The sequence below is a fragment of the Microchirus variegatus genome (genome assembly GCF_963457635.1).
Source record: "Microchirus variegatus genome assembly, chromosome: 3".
NCBI lineage: Eukaryota > Metazoa > Chordata > Actinopteri > Pleuronectiformes > Soleidae > Microchirus > Microchirus variegatus.
This window is the reverse complement of record NC_139804.1, coordinates 672,501-692,114: the sequence shown is the minus strand read 5'-3', so window position 1 is coordinate 692,114 and position 19,614 is coordinate 672,501. Positions and strand designations below refer to the sequence as shown.

At 45.4% G+C, this 19,614-nt stretch overlaps 1 protein-coding gene across 1 annotated transcript in view; it reads left to right on the top strand.

Annotated features, from left to right (window-relative positions):
* nxn (nucleoredoxin) overlaps nt 1-19,614 on the top strand; it is a 35,500-nt gene that overhangs the window by 11,568 nt on the left and 4,318 nt on the right. The window contains exons 2-6 of the mRNA XM_083887124.1: nt 14,638-14,755; nt 16,053-16,186; nt 16,408-16,508; nt 16,641-16,747; nt 19,135-19,314. Of these exons, the coding sequence (XP_083743250.1) occupies nt 14,638-14,755; nt 16,053-16,186; nt 16,408-16,508; nt 16,641-16,747; nt 19,135-19,314 (640 nt within the window). The remainder of the gene's footprint in view (nt 1-14,637; nt 14,756-16,052; nt 16,187-16,407; nt 16,509-16,640; nt 16,748-19,134; nt 19,315-19,614) is intronic.

Sequence of the window (19,614 nt, the reverse complement as noted above, 5' to 3'; positions counted from 1 at the left end):
CGTGAGCGGAGAATCTGCTGTCGTCTTTAAAAGTCTTTAACGTGAAGATATTTAAAGAAAACACACACGCGGCACTTTATCCTCTTCATCGTCACTGAAGAATGTGAAGACGATGATGTTTGAGATTGAGTTCTATCAACGTCGTTCATCAAATTATAATCTGGTTTGAGTTTCTCAAACCAGGAAATGAAAGCAGTTTGTGAGATTGTTCATTTTCTTTCTTATTTTTAGAGAAGAGAAAATAAACTCTTGTTTTTCACTCATGTTTGAGCTAAATCACGGTAATCCAATGTCAAATTCCTCAGATTATTTCCTCGCGCTGTCGTCATGAAGGTTTTCATGCAGCATTTGTTCCACACACACACACACACACACACACACACACACACACACACACACACATACACACACACACACACTCATGTAAACAACACACTCTTTATTTGTCTCTTACTTTGTTGACTTTGGTGCGGCAGGAAAATATGCTGGTGGTTTTTGGGGTTAAATTAAGAGATTTTTGAGAAAACAAAAGCTTTTTCTGTTCTCTCTCACACACACACACACACACACACACACACTGTGGGTTTGGTCTCTAAAGTTACGAACATTTTGGAAAACAAAATAAAATCATCTTCTCCCACTGAAAAAAAGCCCCAGAACATTAAAGAGAGAAAACTCTGAGGATGGAACAAACTGGATAATCTGACTCTGATGACATTTAGATTACACACACACACACACACACACACACACACACAGAGAGATAATCTGACTCCGATGACACTCAGATTAACCACGTTTATAAATGCTCATATTCATATAAAGTGGAAAGTGGAGGAATTATTCAGATTTGGGGTTTACTTCCACCTGAGTAACACAGATTAACGTCCTCCCACTTTGGTTCGTCTTAATCTGGTGTGAACAAACATGGAGGGGTTCTGCACCAAGGTTCTGAGGATCAGGGACCAGAACCAGAACTGTGCCTGTCTGAAAGCTCTTGTCTTCATGGCGTGTGTGGACAGGATTATTTATTCCCTCCGTCACAGACTCTTAGCTGCAGCTCCTGATGGTGGGAGGAGCCAGAGACACACACACACACACACACACACACACACACACACACACACACACACACACACACACACACACACACACACACGCCCACACACACACACACAGCGACACACACAGCAGCAGCTGTTTCCTCTGTCGTGTCAGAAGAACGTGCAGCAGCAGCTTCACACACACACACACAACAGACACACAGACAGACAGACAGACACACACACACACACACACACACACACACACACACACACACACACACACACACACACACACACACACACACAGCAGCATTAGCAGCTGGAGAATCCTCTTCCTCTTCCTCTTCCTCTTCCTCTTCCTCTTCCTCTTCCTCATGTGCAGTCGTCAAAAACAGCCGGCTGTGTTTTTTTTTTCTGGCCTAACTTTGTCGTGGTCTTGAAAAGTCAATAGTGTGAAAACTTTATTGTTCTCCGTGGCTGTGACACACAGAGCGTGGACAGGAGGACCCACTCTGAGGATTTATGCTTGACCTGAGGCTGTTAGGCTCCGCCCCCTCAGCAGTGTCCTCTCCCTCCTCTGACAAAGACAATCTGGGTCAGTGTTTCCTGATGAAAGTCTCTTCAGGGCTTTTCCTCTTCTTCAGAAGCACAAACAGCACGTTTTACATCTTTCAAATGTAGGTCAGATGTTATTCCTCTGTTATATAACTGAAGAAGCTACTGTCGACTTAAACTTTCTTATTCCTCACATAATATCTGTTCACTCTGAGAAAACACATGTTCTAATGTACAGTAAACACACAGAATGTTATGTGTGATATAGAGCATCTTATATCCTTATATCTCAGCACAGCTCATAACAGTCTGATGACATTTGTTTTATTCATCATTTCTGAAACATGACATCATGACTAAAACGTTTCTAACTGCAGAGGAAAACGTGCGTCTCCTTCAGGAAAAGAGCTTCTAATGTGAGCAGTAATGATGTAATAATAACAGAGCATTTAGTCTTTTTCTTTACAACTGCATTTACAGACGTGGTGGTTTGTGCCTCAGGGTAACTTCAGCGTAACATGAGCGTAACTTCAGCGTAACTTCAGCGTAACATGAGCGTAACTTCAGCGTAACATGAGAGTAACTTCAGCGTAACATGAGCGTAACTTCAGCGTAACACGAGAGTAACTTCAGTGTAACTTCAGCGTAACATGAGAGTAACTTCAGTGTAACATGAGCGTAACTTCAGCGTAACATGAGAGTAACTTCAGCGTAACATGAGAGTAACTTCAGTGTAACATGAGCGTAACTTCAGTGTAACATGAGAGTAACTTCCGCGTAACGTCAGTGTAACTTCAGTGTAATGTCAGCGTAACTTGAGCGTAACTTGAGCGTAACTTCAGCGTAACATGAGCATAACTTCAGCGTAACTTCAGCGTAACATGAGCATAACTGCAGCGTAACTTCAGCGTAACGTCAGCGTAACTTCAGCGTAACGTCAGGGTAACTTCAGTGTAACATGAGCATAACTTCAGCGTAACTTCCGCGTAACGTCAGCGTAACTTCAGCGTAACTTCAGCGTTACGTCAGCGTAACTTCAGCGTAACGTCAAGGTAACTTCAGTGTAACATGAGCATAACCTCAGCGTAACATGAGCGTAACGTCAGCAGTGCAATGTCTGGCGTTCAGTATCAGGCTTTGGTGGCGGCCACTGCGCACCGCTGATCTACTGCTCGCCTCTGAAGTCGACCGCGGCTCTTGTTCTGTGTCCTGTGCCAACTGTTGGACTGCTCATTTACACACACACAGACACACACACACACACACACACACACACACACACACACACACACACACACACACACACACACACAGAAAAACCTCTTCAAACATCAGATAACAGGTTTTTAATCTGCTTCTATTGAAATGAGTGATTAATGCCACTCAGATTATCAGAGCCGGGTTTAAAAATGACTTTGAATCATTAAAAGTCATCATCGTTGTAACTTTGAAATATAAATAAATGACTATGTGATTTAATCTCTATGATTTAATCTCAGGAAACAGGAAGTTTGAAACATTATTATAATAATCTGCATCATGTTTACTGATTGTTTTCCTAATCTATTAATCTGTGGATTCAGTGCAGTGATCGTTTGGTGCATGAAAATATTGATCAGTGTTTGTCAAACGTGGAAATGATGATGTTTCTCAAATGTCTTTGTTTTTGTCACAAAATGATGGAGTTTGAGTGATTTCAAAGAAAATATTCACATTTTAGAAGCTGAAACTTCAGAGAGGAACGGTCCTTTGTTTCTCCTTCACAGTGAGACATCATTAGTTTGATGAAGAGGATCTTTGTCTTCGTCTGTCCTCGTCCTCTTTGTCTCATGAAGACGACGCTGCTGCGATGAAGCAGCTGTTTGGAATGAATCAAATCAAAGATGGAGGTCAGGATTCCCCTGAGGAAGGAGGAGGGAAGGGAGGAAGGAAGGAAGGAAGGAAAGGAGACACAGATGTTTTCACTGATGCGTGACCTTCTGTATGAAGAGGTTCATGTACACACTCAGACCAGGTCAAAGGTCAAAGGTCAAAGTCATTTTTCAGCTTCTTAAATAAACGTTGAATGTTTCCTGCTTTCTTTGCTTCATAAAAACAAAGAAATCATTTTGTGTTTGTGGACAAAAACAAAGACGTTTGAGAACATCATCGTTTCAAAGGTTTGACCAACTCTGATCAACGGTTTTCTACGTTTTCTGACATTTTCTGACAGTTATAGCTAACTTTAGTTAACACTAAATGTGATTAAAAGCTCACGACATAAATAAATAAATATCAATACAGTGGGAAGATCCTTCAGTTATGCTAATGTATGATAAGGAACGTAAAGGCTAACATAATACAAACACTGTGCAACCTCAGTAGACACGACGCAGATTTTGTAATTTTCGATTAGCATTCGCATAGCTAGCTGTTTTGTGACTGTCAGCCACGCCTACGCTTATGCTAATCGTAAACCGTGCTATCTTACCTTTGGAAACGGGTTCACCTGTTGAGCTTGACGCAACCCGGCTACCGCAACGGCAAAAATAGAACTGCTAGCTATCAATAGCGCCGTGGCGTTACGAGCAGCGTTCTGGCACGTGCCTCAGCAGCGCCCCCCGGTGGAAATGCTCACATTGATTAGAATGGAAGCGATCAGCAACGGCGGCCTGCTGTAGCGCGCCCCCGGTGGAAATCCAGGGAAACGGTCAGCGAGACATGGCCGTCACAGACAGATTCTTGTCATTCATTCTTCTTCGTTGGTTCGGGGGGGGGGGAATGGGCCGACTACTGCCCCCTGCACTTCCTGTAGGTAATTGCAGTTAATGAACATGTTTTCATTAAGGAGGACGATGAATGTGAATCTACGTCAGGGTTTTTCTTCACCGTTTTTCAGCAGAAGGATCTCTGCATATATGACGGTATATTAATATGAAAGAGTTTTCAGATGTGAGGGTCGATTGTGATTTTGAGGTTCTCTGTGATGGACTGATGACCTGTGGAGGGTAAAGTGATAAAAGACGAGTGAATGAATGTTAATGGTTAATTAAAGACATCTAAATGTGGTGGTGACCCCCTGTTGAGAACCTCTGATCATCTTTAAATGTGCTGGAAGCGTCTGCTGCCGCAGTTTGACTCTGCAGATCTCTGCGTTGCCATGGGAACGGAGCCCTGAGGCGTCTAATGGAACAATCTTGGACAATTACTTCAGCCGGTCGTTAAGACGCGAGCGAGTGAGGCTTCAGCGCTCTCCCCGACGCCCTCACATGTTCGCAGCTGCAGTCGTTAGAGAGAGTGAGGAGCAATTAGTGCTTATTATGGGATGGTGAGCACTGTTGTGGAACGAGCCGAGGATGGAGATCAGTGAAGTTCAGTCCACTCACACTCTCCTCTTCAACGCCTCTTCAACGCTGAAGCAGTTCAGGATTTGTGTTTGTGAGCTCATTAAAAACGGAAAAAAGAAAATGGTGGCATTGTCAGAGAGAAGAGAGAGGACAGACGGGACTGGACCGGACTGGACCAGACTGGACTGGACTGGACTGGACTGGACCACCCAGACGACACAAGTGGACACATTGTAGTCCAGTGGGAAATGAACAGCTTTTTCTTTTCAGATGAGGAACAAAGAGACAAAGCTGCTCCACGTCTGCTGCAGATTAAACCACAGATTAAACCACAGATTATTTCTGCCTGAGAAAAACTCAGACACACACAAAAGAACCACGTCCTCCTAATTCTCAACATATAACAACTTCAAAATAAAGCGTTTTCTCTGAAATAAATGTAAATATATGTGAAAATATTAATAATAATAACAGACCGTGAATATGTCACAGTTTAATCAGCGATGTGTCTGTGCTGTTTTAAAAAGAGTGGAAACGTAATCATCTACTTTCTAATCTTGGTTTGATGACTTTGGGAACAACAGTGTGTTTATATCTGACAGCAGGTTCTGGTTTAGAGGCCACGCGGTGGTGAGGTGGTTCACTCTGTGTTCTCTGTGGATAAGGATCAGGTAAAGTGTCTCTGTGATGGACCTGGTGTCCCGTGACTCCGCCGGTCACCTTCTGTCAGCTGGGATTAGCACCAGCAACCCTCATGTGGAGGATAAAGCAGGAGACTATGAACATCTATATTGATTGATTGATTGATTGATTGATTTAAAAGTGTGCGTGTGTGTGCGTGTGTGCGCTTGTGTGTGTTTGTTTTCATGGAGGCCATGTGTTCAGGTTCAGTGATGACTACAACAATGACGGTTACTAACGTCAGGACCACTGCAGCAGCAGAGTTAGCATTAGCAGCAGCAGCAGTATAAGCATTAGCAGCAGGGTTAGCATTAGCAGCAGCATTAGCAGCAGCATCAGCAGCAGCATTAGCAGCAGGGTTAGCATTAGCAGCAGGGTTAGCAGCAGCAGTATTAGCATTAGCATCAGCAGCAGCATTAGCATCAGCATTAGCATCAGCAGCAGCATTAGCGTCAGTGGTTTGACGTCCAGCTGTTTTACAGCGTGTGCTGTTATGTTACAGAAGTCAATGAAACAACGGGGGAAATGTTTCAGGGTCGTAAACGTCACTGACGTGAAGCAGCTCGGTGTGTGTGTGTGTGTCTGTGTGTGTGTGTGTCTGTGTGTGTGCGTGTGTGTGATATTTATCATCTGTCACAGATTATAAACATTATCTGAGCCTGTGACTGCAGTCGGAGCTGAGGACGCTGACGTCTCAACAAAAGTGAGTGAGCACATAAACAAAGAGAGTTAGACTGTGTGAAGTCCAGTCCTCGTCTCTGTAGGTCCTCACGTGTTCTACGGTCGTCTCTGTAGGTCCTCACGTGTCCTACGGTCGTCTCTGTAGGTCCTCACACGTCCTATGGTCGACTCTGTAGTTCCTCACGTGTCCTACAGAGGTCTTTATGTGTCCTACGGTCGTCTTTGTAGGTCTTCACACGTCCTACAGTCGTCTCACACGTCCTATGGTCGTCTCTGTAGGTCCTCACACGTCCTACGGTCGTCTCTCACACGTCCTTCTGTATGTTTGACACAACCACAGCTTCCTGCTCTGGTATCTGTGATGTTTGGCAGCAGACGCAGCAGAAATACGAGCTGCTTTTCTCTGATCCTAGAGACAACAAAATGGCTGCAGGCAAACACTGAGAATATTCATCTCGATCCAGATGAGTGAGGTGGATCTAAAGCTGTCATTATTACACTCACTACAGCTTCTGCCTCAGGCCACACAAAGACTCACAGCTTCCTCTGTCCTACAAGTGTGTGTGTGTGTGTGTGTGTGTGCGTGTGTGCATGTGTGTGTGTGTGTGTGGGGGTGTGTGTGTGTGTGTGTGTGTGCGTGCGTGCGTGCGTGCTGGCGTGTGTGTGTGTGACCTTGTTTCATGTCCAGAGAAAACAGACGTGTTTTTCTTTTGTGGTATTTTTCGTCATATTTTGCGTCACTGATGAATCACTGAGGACAAGACAATTTTCCAGAGGACAGACGGGACAAGAGAGGACAGACAGGATAGAGAGAACAGACAGGAGAGGAGAGGACAGACAGGACAAGAGAGGACAGACAGGATAGAGAGGACAGACAGGAGAGGAGAGGACAGACAGGACATCATATGTTTGTCCTGACTTTTCCGTCTCCATTGTGTGTCAGAGACGTCTTTAAAGACACAGTATGTAACATTTCTGCAGTGATAAATATGACATAGACTAAAGTTGTGAACGCACACACACACACACACACACAGGCCTGTTGGGTACTAATTAAAATGAACATATGTAATAAATGTTCATATGAAAAACCTGACGACTGTGCATTTAAACGCAGTAATTTTTACTTATTTTGTCAGAAAATCAGAGAAACTTGTTTTAATCATTTAAAAACCAGTCAAACTGATGAACAGTGATAGTGATAATAGTCGTTCATGTTCGGCTGAATCAGCTTTTTCAGCTCATGTCGTCACAGTGGCTTCATTTAGAGAGAACAGAGGGAGGAGGAGGCGAGGAGGCAGGAGGCGAGGAGGTGAGGAGATAACAGCCTGAGTGTGATGTTTATCTGAAGCTCAGACATCATCAGACTGAGCCTCAGCCTCCAGCAGAGATGAGATGAAGGTTTCACAGCAGGAAGTCACTGTCTATCAGCTGTGGAGCAGACGCTGAACACTTGTGCTGCACACACACACACACACACACACACACACGCACGCACACACTCACATGCACACACGTTGCTGGATATTTGTAGCTGAATATGTTTGATTTCACAGAACCTGTTGGTGGAAACATGTGTGTTTAAAATATATAAAAACCTCTAATAACAAGTTTGTCTGAACTGCTCACATTTAAACCGCTATATTGACGCTAAAATAAGATTACATTAGATTAAAATTCGACATGAAATACAAACTTTAATGGCTGTTTGTCTTGCCGATGTGTCCTTGAGCAAATCCAGAGCATTTACCAATAATTAATTATATTCTATCTATTCTATCCATGTTTCTGCCTAGCTAACATAACTAGCATATTTTTTTTTAATCTATATTTGTGGTGACAGTAGCTTAGTGGTAGGGTGAGTTGTCTTTCAACTGGAAGGTTGAGGGTTTGATTCCGAGCTCCTCTAGTCTACATGCTAAAATGACCTTGGGAAAGACACTTAACCCCACACTGCTCCACACACACACACACGCACGCACACACACGCACACACACTGCTTTGTGCAGCTGTTCTTCTCAGGACTCTGCATTGACGGTTCTGCCTCATTAGGACCAGGTTTTGGTCTCCATGGAGACTATTGGTCTGACAGAAAAGGTCAAACTAATATAATAACACACACACACACACACACACACTGGTGTTAACGTCTGTGGTGAGACTGTAACAGTTACCAGCTCTCACATATATATACATATATACATATATACATGTGTGGAAGAACAGCAGCGTCTTTTGTTTCTGTCTGTTATTTATAAACCTTCGACATTCCAGTCGACCACAGACGGAGCTGAAGCTGAAGCTATCTAAGCTAACTAGCACCTAACAATCTACATATCTAAGCTAACTAGCACCTAACAATCTACATATCTAAGCTAACTAGCACCTAACAATCTACATATCTAAGCTAACTAGCACCTAACATCTACATATCTAAGCTAACTAGCACCTAACGATCTACATATCTAAGCTAACAAGCACCTAACGATCTACATATCTAAGCTAACTAGCACATAACTATCTACATATCTAAGCTTACTAGCACCTAACGATCTACATATCCAAGCTAACTAGCACCTAACTATCTACATATCTAAGCTAACTAGCACCTAACGATCTACATATCCAAGCTAACTAGCACCTAACTATCTTTGTATCTAAGCTAACTAGCACCTAACGATCTACATATCTAAGCTAACTAGCACCTAACGATCTACATATCCAAGCTAACTAGCACCTAACGATCTACATATCCAAGCTAACTAGCACCTAACTATCTACATATCTAAGCTAACTAGCACCTAACTATCTACATAGCAAACTAGCACCTAACTATCTTTGTATCTAAGCTAACTAGCGCCTAATTATCTGCATATCTTAGCTAACAGCACCTAACCATCTATATATCTATGCTAACTAGCATATTTCTACCTACCTCTAAGTTTGACGTGAACATTATTATATTTCAGTTCAAATTGAAGTGTATTTCAGAAAACTGTCATTAGATGTTCCTTTCTTTCACTGTTTCTTCGTGTGTTTAATTAGCGTTAGCACGTTAGCAGCCTCTGCTTGTGCTCAGTCATGACTCTTTAATGGAAGCTTTGTTTTTATTTCACTCATGAATTCTTCACTTTTAATGTTCTCATACTGAACTTGACTGCATTTAAACATCTGCAGCTTTGGTTCTTTCTCTGTCCAAATGTCTTCGTCCTCCTCCTCCTCCTCCTCCTCCTCCTCCTCCTCTTCCTCTTCCTCCTCCTCCTCCTCCTCCTCCTCCTTCTCTGCGTTTGTGGAAAACATTCATCACTTTTCCCTGGACAGAGTTTTTAAAACCAGGATAATGGTTTATCCTGGTTATTCAGGTTTCCTCATGAGCAGCACATTAGTCCAGAGAAGTTAGGACACTTTTCGAAAAATCTGTCATTTATTCACTTTTACACTTTATTTTACTGCTACACCACTAATTATGACAGTTCAAACTGAGGCTCTTATTATTATTATTAATATTATTATTATAATAACCTTTATTTTAGCAGGAATCAAACCCCAGCACAGAGGTTACAGCAGTGTGATTTATACGATGATCATGTTTCTGCCTCTTCACTCTGAGACAATGCTGTAGTTTGTTCCAGGACGACTGAGACACTTATTTCAATGTCTTTTCCCCATAATTCAGTTAGAGACTTTGTGAAGTGACAGCACTGAGACTGAAGACACTAACTCTCACTTTATCTCACGTTACTTCATGTGTGAAACATTAAAGACGTCTTTTTTTCTCCACTCTCGCTGTGAATGTACTGACCGGTGGCTCAAACAGTTGAGCAGCATGAAGCTGCAGCGTGTGATAATAATAACAGACACGTGTTGGGTGTCGAGGTTACATCATCCTGTCATGATGATCTGAGATCAGAGAGCAGCTGAGACCTGGATCTGCAGCAGGTCTCAGGTCTGCAGCAGGTCTCAGGTCTGCAGGAGGTCTCAGGTCTGCAGCAGGTCTCAGGTCTGCAGGAGGTCTCAGGTCTGCAGCAGGTCTCAGGTCTGCAGCAGGTCTCAGATCTGCAGCAGGTCTCGGGTCTGCAGCAGGTCTCGGGTCTGCAGCAGGTCTCAGATCTGCAGCAGGTCTCGGGTCTGCAGCAGGTCTCGGGTCTGCAGCAGGTCTCAGGTCTGTAGCAGGTCTCAGATCTGCAGGAGGTCTCAGGTCTGCAGCAGGTCTCAGATCTGCAGCAGGTCTCAGGTCTGCAGCAGGTCTCAGGTCTGCAGGAGGTCTCAGGTCTGCAGCAGGTCTCAGATCTGCAGGAGGTCTCAGGTCTGCAGCAGGTCTCAGGTCTGCAGGAGGTCTCAGGTCTGCAGGAGGTCTCAGATCTGCAGCAGGTCTCAGGTCTGCAGGAGGTCTCAGGTCTGCAGGAGGTCTCAGGTCTGCAGGAGGTCTCAGATCTGCAGCAGGTCTCAGGGTCTGCAGCAGGTCTCAGGTCTGCAGGAGGTCTCAGGTCTGCAGGAGGTCTCAGGTCTGCAGCAGGTCTCAGATCTGCAGCAGGTCTCAGGTCTGCAGCAGGTCTCAGATCTGCAGCAGGTCTCAGGTCTGCAGCAGGTCTCAGATCTGCAGCAGGTCTCAGGTCTGCAGCAGGTCTCAGGTCTGCAGAAGGTCTCAGGTCTGCAGCAGGTCTCAGGTCTGCAGGAGGTCTCAGGTCTGCAGCAGGTCTCAGGTCTGCAGGAGGTCTCAGGTCTGCAGCAGGTCTCAGGTCTGCAGCAGGTCTCAGGTCTGCAGGAGGTCTCAGGTCTGCAGCAGGTCTCAGGTCTGCAGCAGGTCTCAGGTCTGCAGGAGGTCTCAGGTCTGCAGCAGGTCTCAGGTCTGCAGCAGGTCTCAGGTCTGCAGCAGGTCTCAGATCTGCAGCAGGTCTCAGGTCTGCAGGAGCAGGATTACAGTCTGTGATTCTGCTGAATCATGAGTCTCCTCTTTAACCTCAGTGAATGGAAATCACTTTCAGAAGAAAAACCGCTGCCGAACCAAATGAAAGAAGGTCATGAAAACGTGGTGAAAACATTACTATGATCTCAGATCAGTCTCATGGTTTCTGTCCTCGGGTTTGAATCCCTGTTTCCAGCTGTTTCTCCTCAGAGAGACTTTACAGATGTTTCTAACAAAGAGCTTCATGTCTGAGACACTGAGACACTGAGACACTATAGAGACACTGAGACACTGAAGACACTATTGTGACACTGAGACACAGAGACACTATAGAGACACTATAGAGACACTGAGACACTGAGTAGAGTCTCAGCTGCCGAGCAACCACGGGTTTTACAGTTATGTCAGAAAACGAAACCTAAAAGACCTCTGTGTTTTGAATTTGAATGTAGTAACTGTTTTTGGCCACATTCTAACATATGGCACCTTTAAATGACATTATATTAACGCTTATATTACTTAACGCTAAACTGTAGAACTGCAATCTGGTCATTAAAATTATTACAAATGGGATTTCTCTCTGTTTTTTTTGGCCTCAGGTATCAGAACTTTGAGAACCCCTGATTTAAGACTCGTACCAGACGATCTTGTGTTTCCTCTTGTGTTTCCTCTTGTGTTTCCTCTTGTGTTTCCTCTCCTGTTTCCTCTTGTGTATCCTTGTGTTTCCTCCTGTTTCCTCTTGTGTTTCCTTGTGTTTCCCCTTGCTGTGTGGTGATGTGTTCAGGGACACTCACTCCCTCCTTCACTCCTTCACTCCCCAGCTGTGATTTAATGTTGGCTGTTGTCTAAGAAAGAGTTGGATTTAAAACCATTTGGTTTTCATTTGCAAACACAAAGCTGCTGAAGATCACGTGATTTTAAACGGAGCGTGAGGAGTTTGGTTTTTTTAACCGTTTTGTTTTTCCAAAGGTTCCAAAGGAACTTTGAAACATTTAAAAAAAAACCTTAAAGAGAAAAGTAGGAATATAATCTGATGTTGACTGAGTCTGAGGATCATGAGATTAGAAGAAAATCCACTAAACAAACATCTTTTAATTCTCTCTTTAATGAACTTTTATGAACTTTTATGAACTTATCATCTTACGTTCACTGTTTTCCAGTTAAAATGCATTAGTTCCTCTATAAATACACAATATACAGTAATGTAGAGTGGAATAGAGACAAATTAGATTTAAGATAAAAGAAGAAAAACATGTTTCAACGTTTCCTTTAGATCAGGTTTTCACACTTTTTCAAACACTTTAATCTCAATAAATCGTAACTCATTCAAGTCACATCTGTATCTTGTTAAATTGATTAAAACTGAATTTTTTTAGCAAAAATCTGAACTAAATCCTGCAGATTAGGTTTGAGGAACCCAAAGAAATGTCTTGCGACCCATCAGTGGGTCCACGACCCAGCCTTTGAGAGTCACTGCAACTAATTATATTCATGATTTATATTGTTAGGTTCATAAAACGTGTAAAAAATATTGATCAAACACTGGAAATGATGATGATCTCAAACATTTGAGTGATTTCTTTGTCTTCATGGAGCAAAGAAAACAGAAAATATTCACATTGAAGAAGCTGATGAATAACAAGAATAACAAGAAAGTCACTTTAAAATCTCAATTGTGAACATAATATAATCAACTGTTATAATAAGATCATCATTACATCTCTAGAAACTGAAAGGATTATTATTATTCTTATAATTATTATTAAAAACTCACAGATTTTTGCGACCGCATCGATCCTGGTGAAAATTTACGTATTTAAAAGGTGAAAAAGCGTTAAATTGAAAGTGGGAGGGGCCAATAAGCGTGGCGCCCCCTGTCCACATTCACCCTGAACACCACAATTATCGTACATGCACGACAATTGGTACACGTGTGTAGGAGGTCAGGACGAACAAAAAATGACATTATGACCACGATCCAAACGCAACAGGAAATCCGCCATCTTGACTTGATCGGCCATTTTTGGAGCGTTTTTGGCGAATTTGCGCCAATGCTTCAAAATCTATCTTTGCTCATGTTTCAGTCACTGATTGTTTCTTAACCACAGAAGAAAAACACTCTGCTTTAGAACATGAAGTGGTGAACGTTCATTAATATTAATGTGTGTTGAGTTGTGATGGGAATAAAAAACTATGAACCTTCACAGGTCTGGAGGAGGAGGAGGAGGGGGAGGAGTTAAGTGTGGGGTCAAACAGAGGTCATGTTTAAATCTACAGAGGAGGAAAAACCTGTGTGTGTGTGTGTGTGCGCGCGCATGTGTGCATGTGTGTGTGTGTGCGTCTCACAGTGTGTGTGTGTGTGTGTGTGTGTGTGTTTTGGCTCACACTGAACACCAAAAATGCTCCAGTCTTTTCCAAGTCATGAGTTTGTCCATCACTGATCACATGACTGTGGAACAACTGCTGCTGTGTGTGTGTGTGTGTGTGTGTGTGTGTGTGTGTGTGTGTGTGTGTGTGTGTGCAGGTCTTGACTTGATCAAACCCAGACTTCCAGTGATCTGTGAAATCAACTGTGATCATAAATCAGCAGATTAAATCATTATCGCTCAGTGAATCACAGCTGGAACTGATCAGACAGACAGACAGACAGATACACACACACACACACACAGACACACACACACAGACACACACACAGACAGATACACCTCCAGGAATGAAGACGGCACCCCCTGCTGCCCTGAACTCTGACCTCTGTGCAGGCCTCGGGGGCAGTCTGTGTGTGTGTGTGTGTGTGTGTGCGTGTGTGTGTTTAACACCCCCCCCCCCCCCCCCCCGCTGTTTTATGCTGTTTTCTTTAGGACATAAAATCTCGTCTCTGTGTTCACGTCTGGGTTTAGAGGCTGCAGTCATTCATTCATTCATTCACTCATTCATTTGTTCATTCATTCATTCATTTGTTCATTCATTCATTCTGCTCCTGTTTTTCTTCATAAAAACTGTTCATTTATCACTGAATTATTAAGAGTTCCTCAGTGACATCATAGTCCTGACCCTGTGCAGAGGTCAGAGGTCAGAGGTCAGAGGTCAGAGCTGTGGTTACCGTGACAACCAGGAAAAGCTTCTTTATTTTCCCTCCTTCTTTCTGCACATTTACACCAGAATAATAGTTTCTGATCATCAGGTGAAACTGTCTGTCTGTCACTTTGTCACAGGTGACAGACAGACAGGTGACAGAGTGACAGACAGGTGACAGAGTGACAGACAGACAGGTGACAGGGTGACAGACAGTGTTCAACATCAGTGGAGAATTCAGACGAGAGAGTTTCTCTGTGTTTGAGGAAACATCAGCTCAAAGGTTTTAAATCCTCTCTTCTTCTTCTTCTTTTTCTTTTCTTCTTCTTCTTCTTCTTCTTCTTCTTCTTCTTCTTCTCTCTGCAGATGAAGCTGTGGAACAAGTACAAGATCACCAGTATTCCATCTCTGGTGTTTGTGGACGCAGCTACAGGGAAGGTGGTTTGTCGAAATGGTCTGTTGGTGGTTAGAGATGATCCTAAAGGTGAGAGGTCGTACTCTGCTGACCCTGAGGACAGGACTGAGGACAGGACTGAGGACAGGACAGAGGACAGGACAGAGGACAGGACTGAGGACAGGACAGAGGACAGGACTGAGGACAGGACAGAGGACAGGACTGAGGACAGGACAGGACAGAGGACAGGACAGGACTGAGGACAGGACTGAGGACAGGACAGAGGACAGGACTGAGGACAGGACAGAGGACAGGACTGAGGACAGAGGACAGGACTGAGGACAGGACAGAGGACAGGACAGAGGACAGGACTGAGGACAGGACTGAGGACAGGACAGAGGACAGGACTGAGGACAGGACTGAGGACAGGACTGAGGACAGGACTGAGGACAGGACTGAGGACAGGACTGAGGACAGGACAGAGGACAGGACAGAGGACAGGACTGAGGACAGGACTGAGGACAGGACAGAGGACAGGACAGAGGACAGGACTGAGGACAGGACTGAGGACAGGACAGAGGACAGGACTGAGGACAGGACAGAGGACAGGACAGAGGACAGGACAGAGGACAGGACAGAGGACAGGACTGAGGACAGGACTGAGGACAGGACTGAGGACAGGACAGAGGACAGGACTGAGGACAGGACAGAGGACAGGACTGAGGACAGGACAGAGGACAGGACAGAGGACAGGACTGAGGACAGGACAGAGGACAGGACAGAGGACAGAGGACAGGACTGAGGACAGGACTGAGGACAGGACAGAGGACAGGACAGGACAGAGGACAGGACTGAGGACAGGACTGAGGACAGGACTGAGGACAGGACAGAGGACAGGACTGAGGACAGGACAGGACAGAGGACAGGACAGAGGACAGGACAGAGGACAGGACAGAGGACAGGACAGAGGACAGGACAGAGGACAGGACAGAGGACAGGACAGAGGACAGGACAGGACAGAGGACAGGACAGGACAGAGGACAGAGGTCAGGACTGAGGACAGGACAGAGGACTGAGGACAGGATGTTTTGAATGTTTCTATCAAAGTGAGACGTTGAGAAGACAAAGAGAGGATTTCTAACCCATGAGGACGTCGTCCATAACGAGGACACGATGAGTCTGTGATGTTTTCACTCTGATCATGTTCAGCTTCAGAGACGAGACGAGACATTTGGACTCTAATCTAAACATCATTGACGTCTGAAATCATCAAAGTATAAAACATCTGCTCTAAATACATCTGTCTGTCTGTGTCTGTCTGTGTCTGTCTGTGTCTGTCTGTCCTCTCTGTCCTCTCTCTCTCTGTCTGTCCTCTGTGTCCTCTCAGGTGTGGAGTTTCCCTGGGGTCCAAAGCCGTTTGCAGAGGTGGTCTCAGGTCCTCTGCTCAGGAGCAACAGACAGACCACAGACAGCAGTTCTCTGGACGGACACTATGTGGCAGTGTACTTCTCTGCTCACTGGGTGAGTGTGGACGAAGACAGAGAGGACAGACAGAGAGAGGACAGACACAGAGAGGACAGACAGAGAGGACAGAGACAGAGACAAACACACAGACGTCTTCATATTTTGACCTTTTTACCGTTGTTAATGTGATGTCTGAAGTTAACGGTTAAACGGTGTGTGTTTGTGTGTGTGTGTGCGTGTGTGTGTGTGTGTGTGTGTGTGTGTGTGTGTCCCCTCAGTGTCCTCCATGTCGTAGTCTCACTCGAGTCTTGGTGGAATCATATCGAATCATCAAAGAGTCGGGTCATAAGTTTGAGATTGTGTTTGTCAGCGCTGACAGGTGAGACACACACACACACACACACACACACACACACCCACACACACACACACACACACACACACACACACACACACTAAAGTAGCTGATCATGGTGGTCATGTGTGCTGTTGATCTCTGCTGCCCCTGCAGGTCAGAGGAGTCGTTTCAGCAGTATTTCAGTGAGATGCCGTGGTTGGCCGTCCCATATTCAGATGAAGCTCGTAGATCACGACTCAACAGACTCTACGGGATTCAAGGTACGTTCATGTTTAACTTAATGAGATAATGCCAAAGAAGTGGGCAGAGAGCTGAGGGCCAGAGACCTGGGGGCGTGGTCCGCTCTGGTATTTACAGTGTATGTACAGTGTATTTACAGTGTGTTTAAAGTGTATTTACAGTGTATGTACAGTGTATTTTGCTGTTTATTTACAGTGTATTTTACACTATATATTTACAGTGTATTTACATTGTTTATACACTGTATTTTACAATGTATATTTACAGCGTTTTACACTGTATTTTACAGTGTATTTCCAAATATAATGCATTATTATTATAATTTACAGTGTGTTTCACAGTGCATAATTACAGTGAATTTTACAGTGTATCTATAGTGTATTTTACAGTGTATAAACAGTGTATTATACAGGTTATTTACAGTGTCACGTCTATTGTCCCTCTGTCGCCCTGATTACTGACCTGTGTGTGTGAGTGTGTGTGTGAGTGTGTGAGTGTGTGTGTGAGTGTGTGAGTGTGTGTGTGTGTGTGTGAGTGTGTGAGTGTGTGTGTGTGTGTGAGTGTGTGTGTGTGTGTGTGTGTGTGTGTGTGTGTGTGTGTGTGTGTGTGTGTGTGTGTGAGTGTGTGAGTGTGTGTGTGTGCAGATGATGAAGTTAGTGAGCGCTGGCTCTCTGCATCTTCCTGCAAAGAATGTGAGGAATGCACAGTATGAGTCAACCCTCCTCCTCCTCCTCCCCCTCTCCTCTTCCTCCTCCTCCTCCTCCTCCTCCTGCAGAGTAAATGACTTCACCTCACAAACACACAGTCATGAGCTCATGTGTTCTTCTTCTTCTTCTTCTTCTTCTTCTTCTTCTTCTTCTTCTTCTTCTTATCGTCTGCCTCACATTAGTCTCTTTGTGATGTCATCATGGTCGAAGCCTCTGATTGGTCGACAAAAACAAAACTTCATCAAAAAGTTGTGTAAAATCTACGTCAGTTCAAGTCTTAATGATGTCTTTATCTCAGTGTTAAACGCAAGTTTGTAAACCACTCACTCTCCCACACCAAAGTCCATAGAGAAAACCAGTGATTTTAACATCACAGCAGTGACCACAAGAGGCAGCAGAGGACCAGCAGCTCCTGTGTCCCTGTGAGCTAAAATCACTGGTTTTCTCTATGGACTTTGGTGTGAGAGAGTGAGTGACTTTGGTGTGAGAGAGTGAGTGACTTTGGTGTGGGAGAGTGAGTGACTTTGGTGCTCCTCCTCACCTCTCTGTCCTCCTCCTCACTTCTCTGACCTCCTCCTCACCTGTGTTCTCCTCCTGCTCCTCCTCACCACCTGTGTCCTCCTCCTCCTCCTCACCTGTGTCCTCCTCCTCCTCCTCACCTGTGTCCTCCTCCTCCTCACCACCTGTGTTCTCCTCCTCCTCCTCCTGCTCCTCACCTGTGTTCTCCTCCTCCTCACCACCTGTGTTCTCCTCCTCCTCCTCACCTGTGTCCTCCTCCTCCTCCTCAACTGTGTTCTCCTCCTCCTCACCTGTGTCCTCCTCCTCCTCCTCACCTGTGTTCTCCTCCTCCTCCTCCTCCTCCTCCTCCTCCTCCTCACCTGTGTCCTCCTCCTCCTCACCACCTGTGTTCTCCTCCTCCTCCCCCTCCTCCTCTTCCTCCTCCTCCTCCTCCTCCTCCTCCTCCTCAACTGTGTCCTCCTCCTCCTCACCACCTGTGTTCTCCTCCTCCTCCTCCTCCTCCTCCTCCTCCTCCTCACCTGTGTCCTCCTCCTCCTCACCACCTGTGTTCTCCTCCTCCTCACCACCTGTGTCCTCCTCCTCCTCACCACCTGTGTTCTCCTCCTCCTCACCACCTGTGTTCTCCTCCTCCTCCTCACCTGTGTCCTCCTCCTCCTCCTCAACTGTGTTCTCCTCCTCCTCACCTGTGTCCTCCTCCTCCTCCTCACCTGTGTTCTCCTCCTCCTCCTCCTCCTCCTCCTCCTCCTCCTCACCTGTGTCCTCCTCCTCCTCACCACCTGTGTTCTCCTCCTCCTCCCCCTCCTCCTCTTCCTCCTCCTCCTCCTCCTCCTCCTCCTCCTCAACTGTGTCCTCCTCCTCCTCACCACCTGTGTTCTCCTCCTCCTCCTCCTCCTCCTCCTCCTCCTCCTCACCTGTGTCCTCCTCCTCCTCACCACCTGTGTCCTCCTCCTCCTCACCACCTGTGTCCTCCTCCTCCTCACCACCTGTGTCCTCCTCCTCCTCACCACCTGTGTCCTCCTCCTCCTCCTCACCTGTGTCCTCCTCCTCCTCCTCACCTGTGTCCTCCTCCTCCTCACCACCTGTGTTCTCCTCCTCCTCACCACCTGTGTTCTCCTCCTCACCTGTGTTCTCCTCCTCCTCCTCCTCCTCCTCACCTGTGTTCTCCTCCTGCTCCTCCTCAGGTATCCCCACACTGATCCTCTTGGACACTGAAGGTCACCTGATCACACGTCAGGGTCGTGTTGAGGTTCTGAACGATCCAGACTGTGGATTCTTCCCTTGGCATCCAAGACCTGTTCTAGAGCTGAGAGACTCTAATGCTGCACAACTACATGATGGACCATGTCTGGTCCTGTTTGTGGGTGAGTGAGTGAACCAGTGAGTGAGTGAACAAGTGAGTGAACGAGTGAACAAGTAAATGAGTGAACGAGTGAACTAGTGAGTGAGTGAGTGAACGAGTGAGTGAGTGAGTGAGTGAACGAGTGAACGAGTGAGTGAATGAGTGAAGGAGTGAGTGAGTGAGTGAGTGAACGAGTGAGTGAGTGAACGAGTGAGTGAGTGAGTGAGTGAGTGAGTGAACGAGTGAGTGAACGAGTGAGTGAGGGAAGGAGTGAGTGAGTGAGTGAGTGAGTGAACGAGTGAGTGAACGAGTGAGTGAGGGA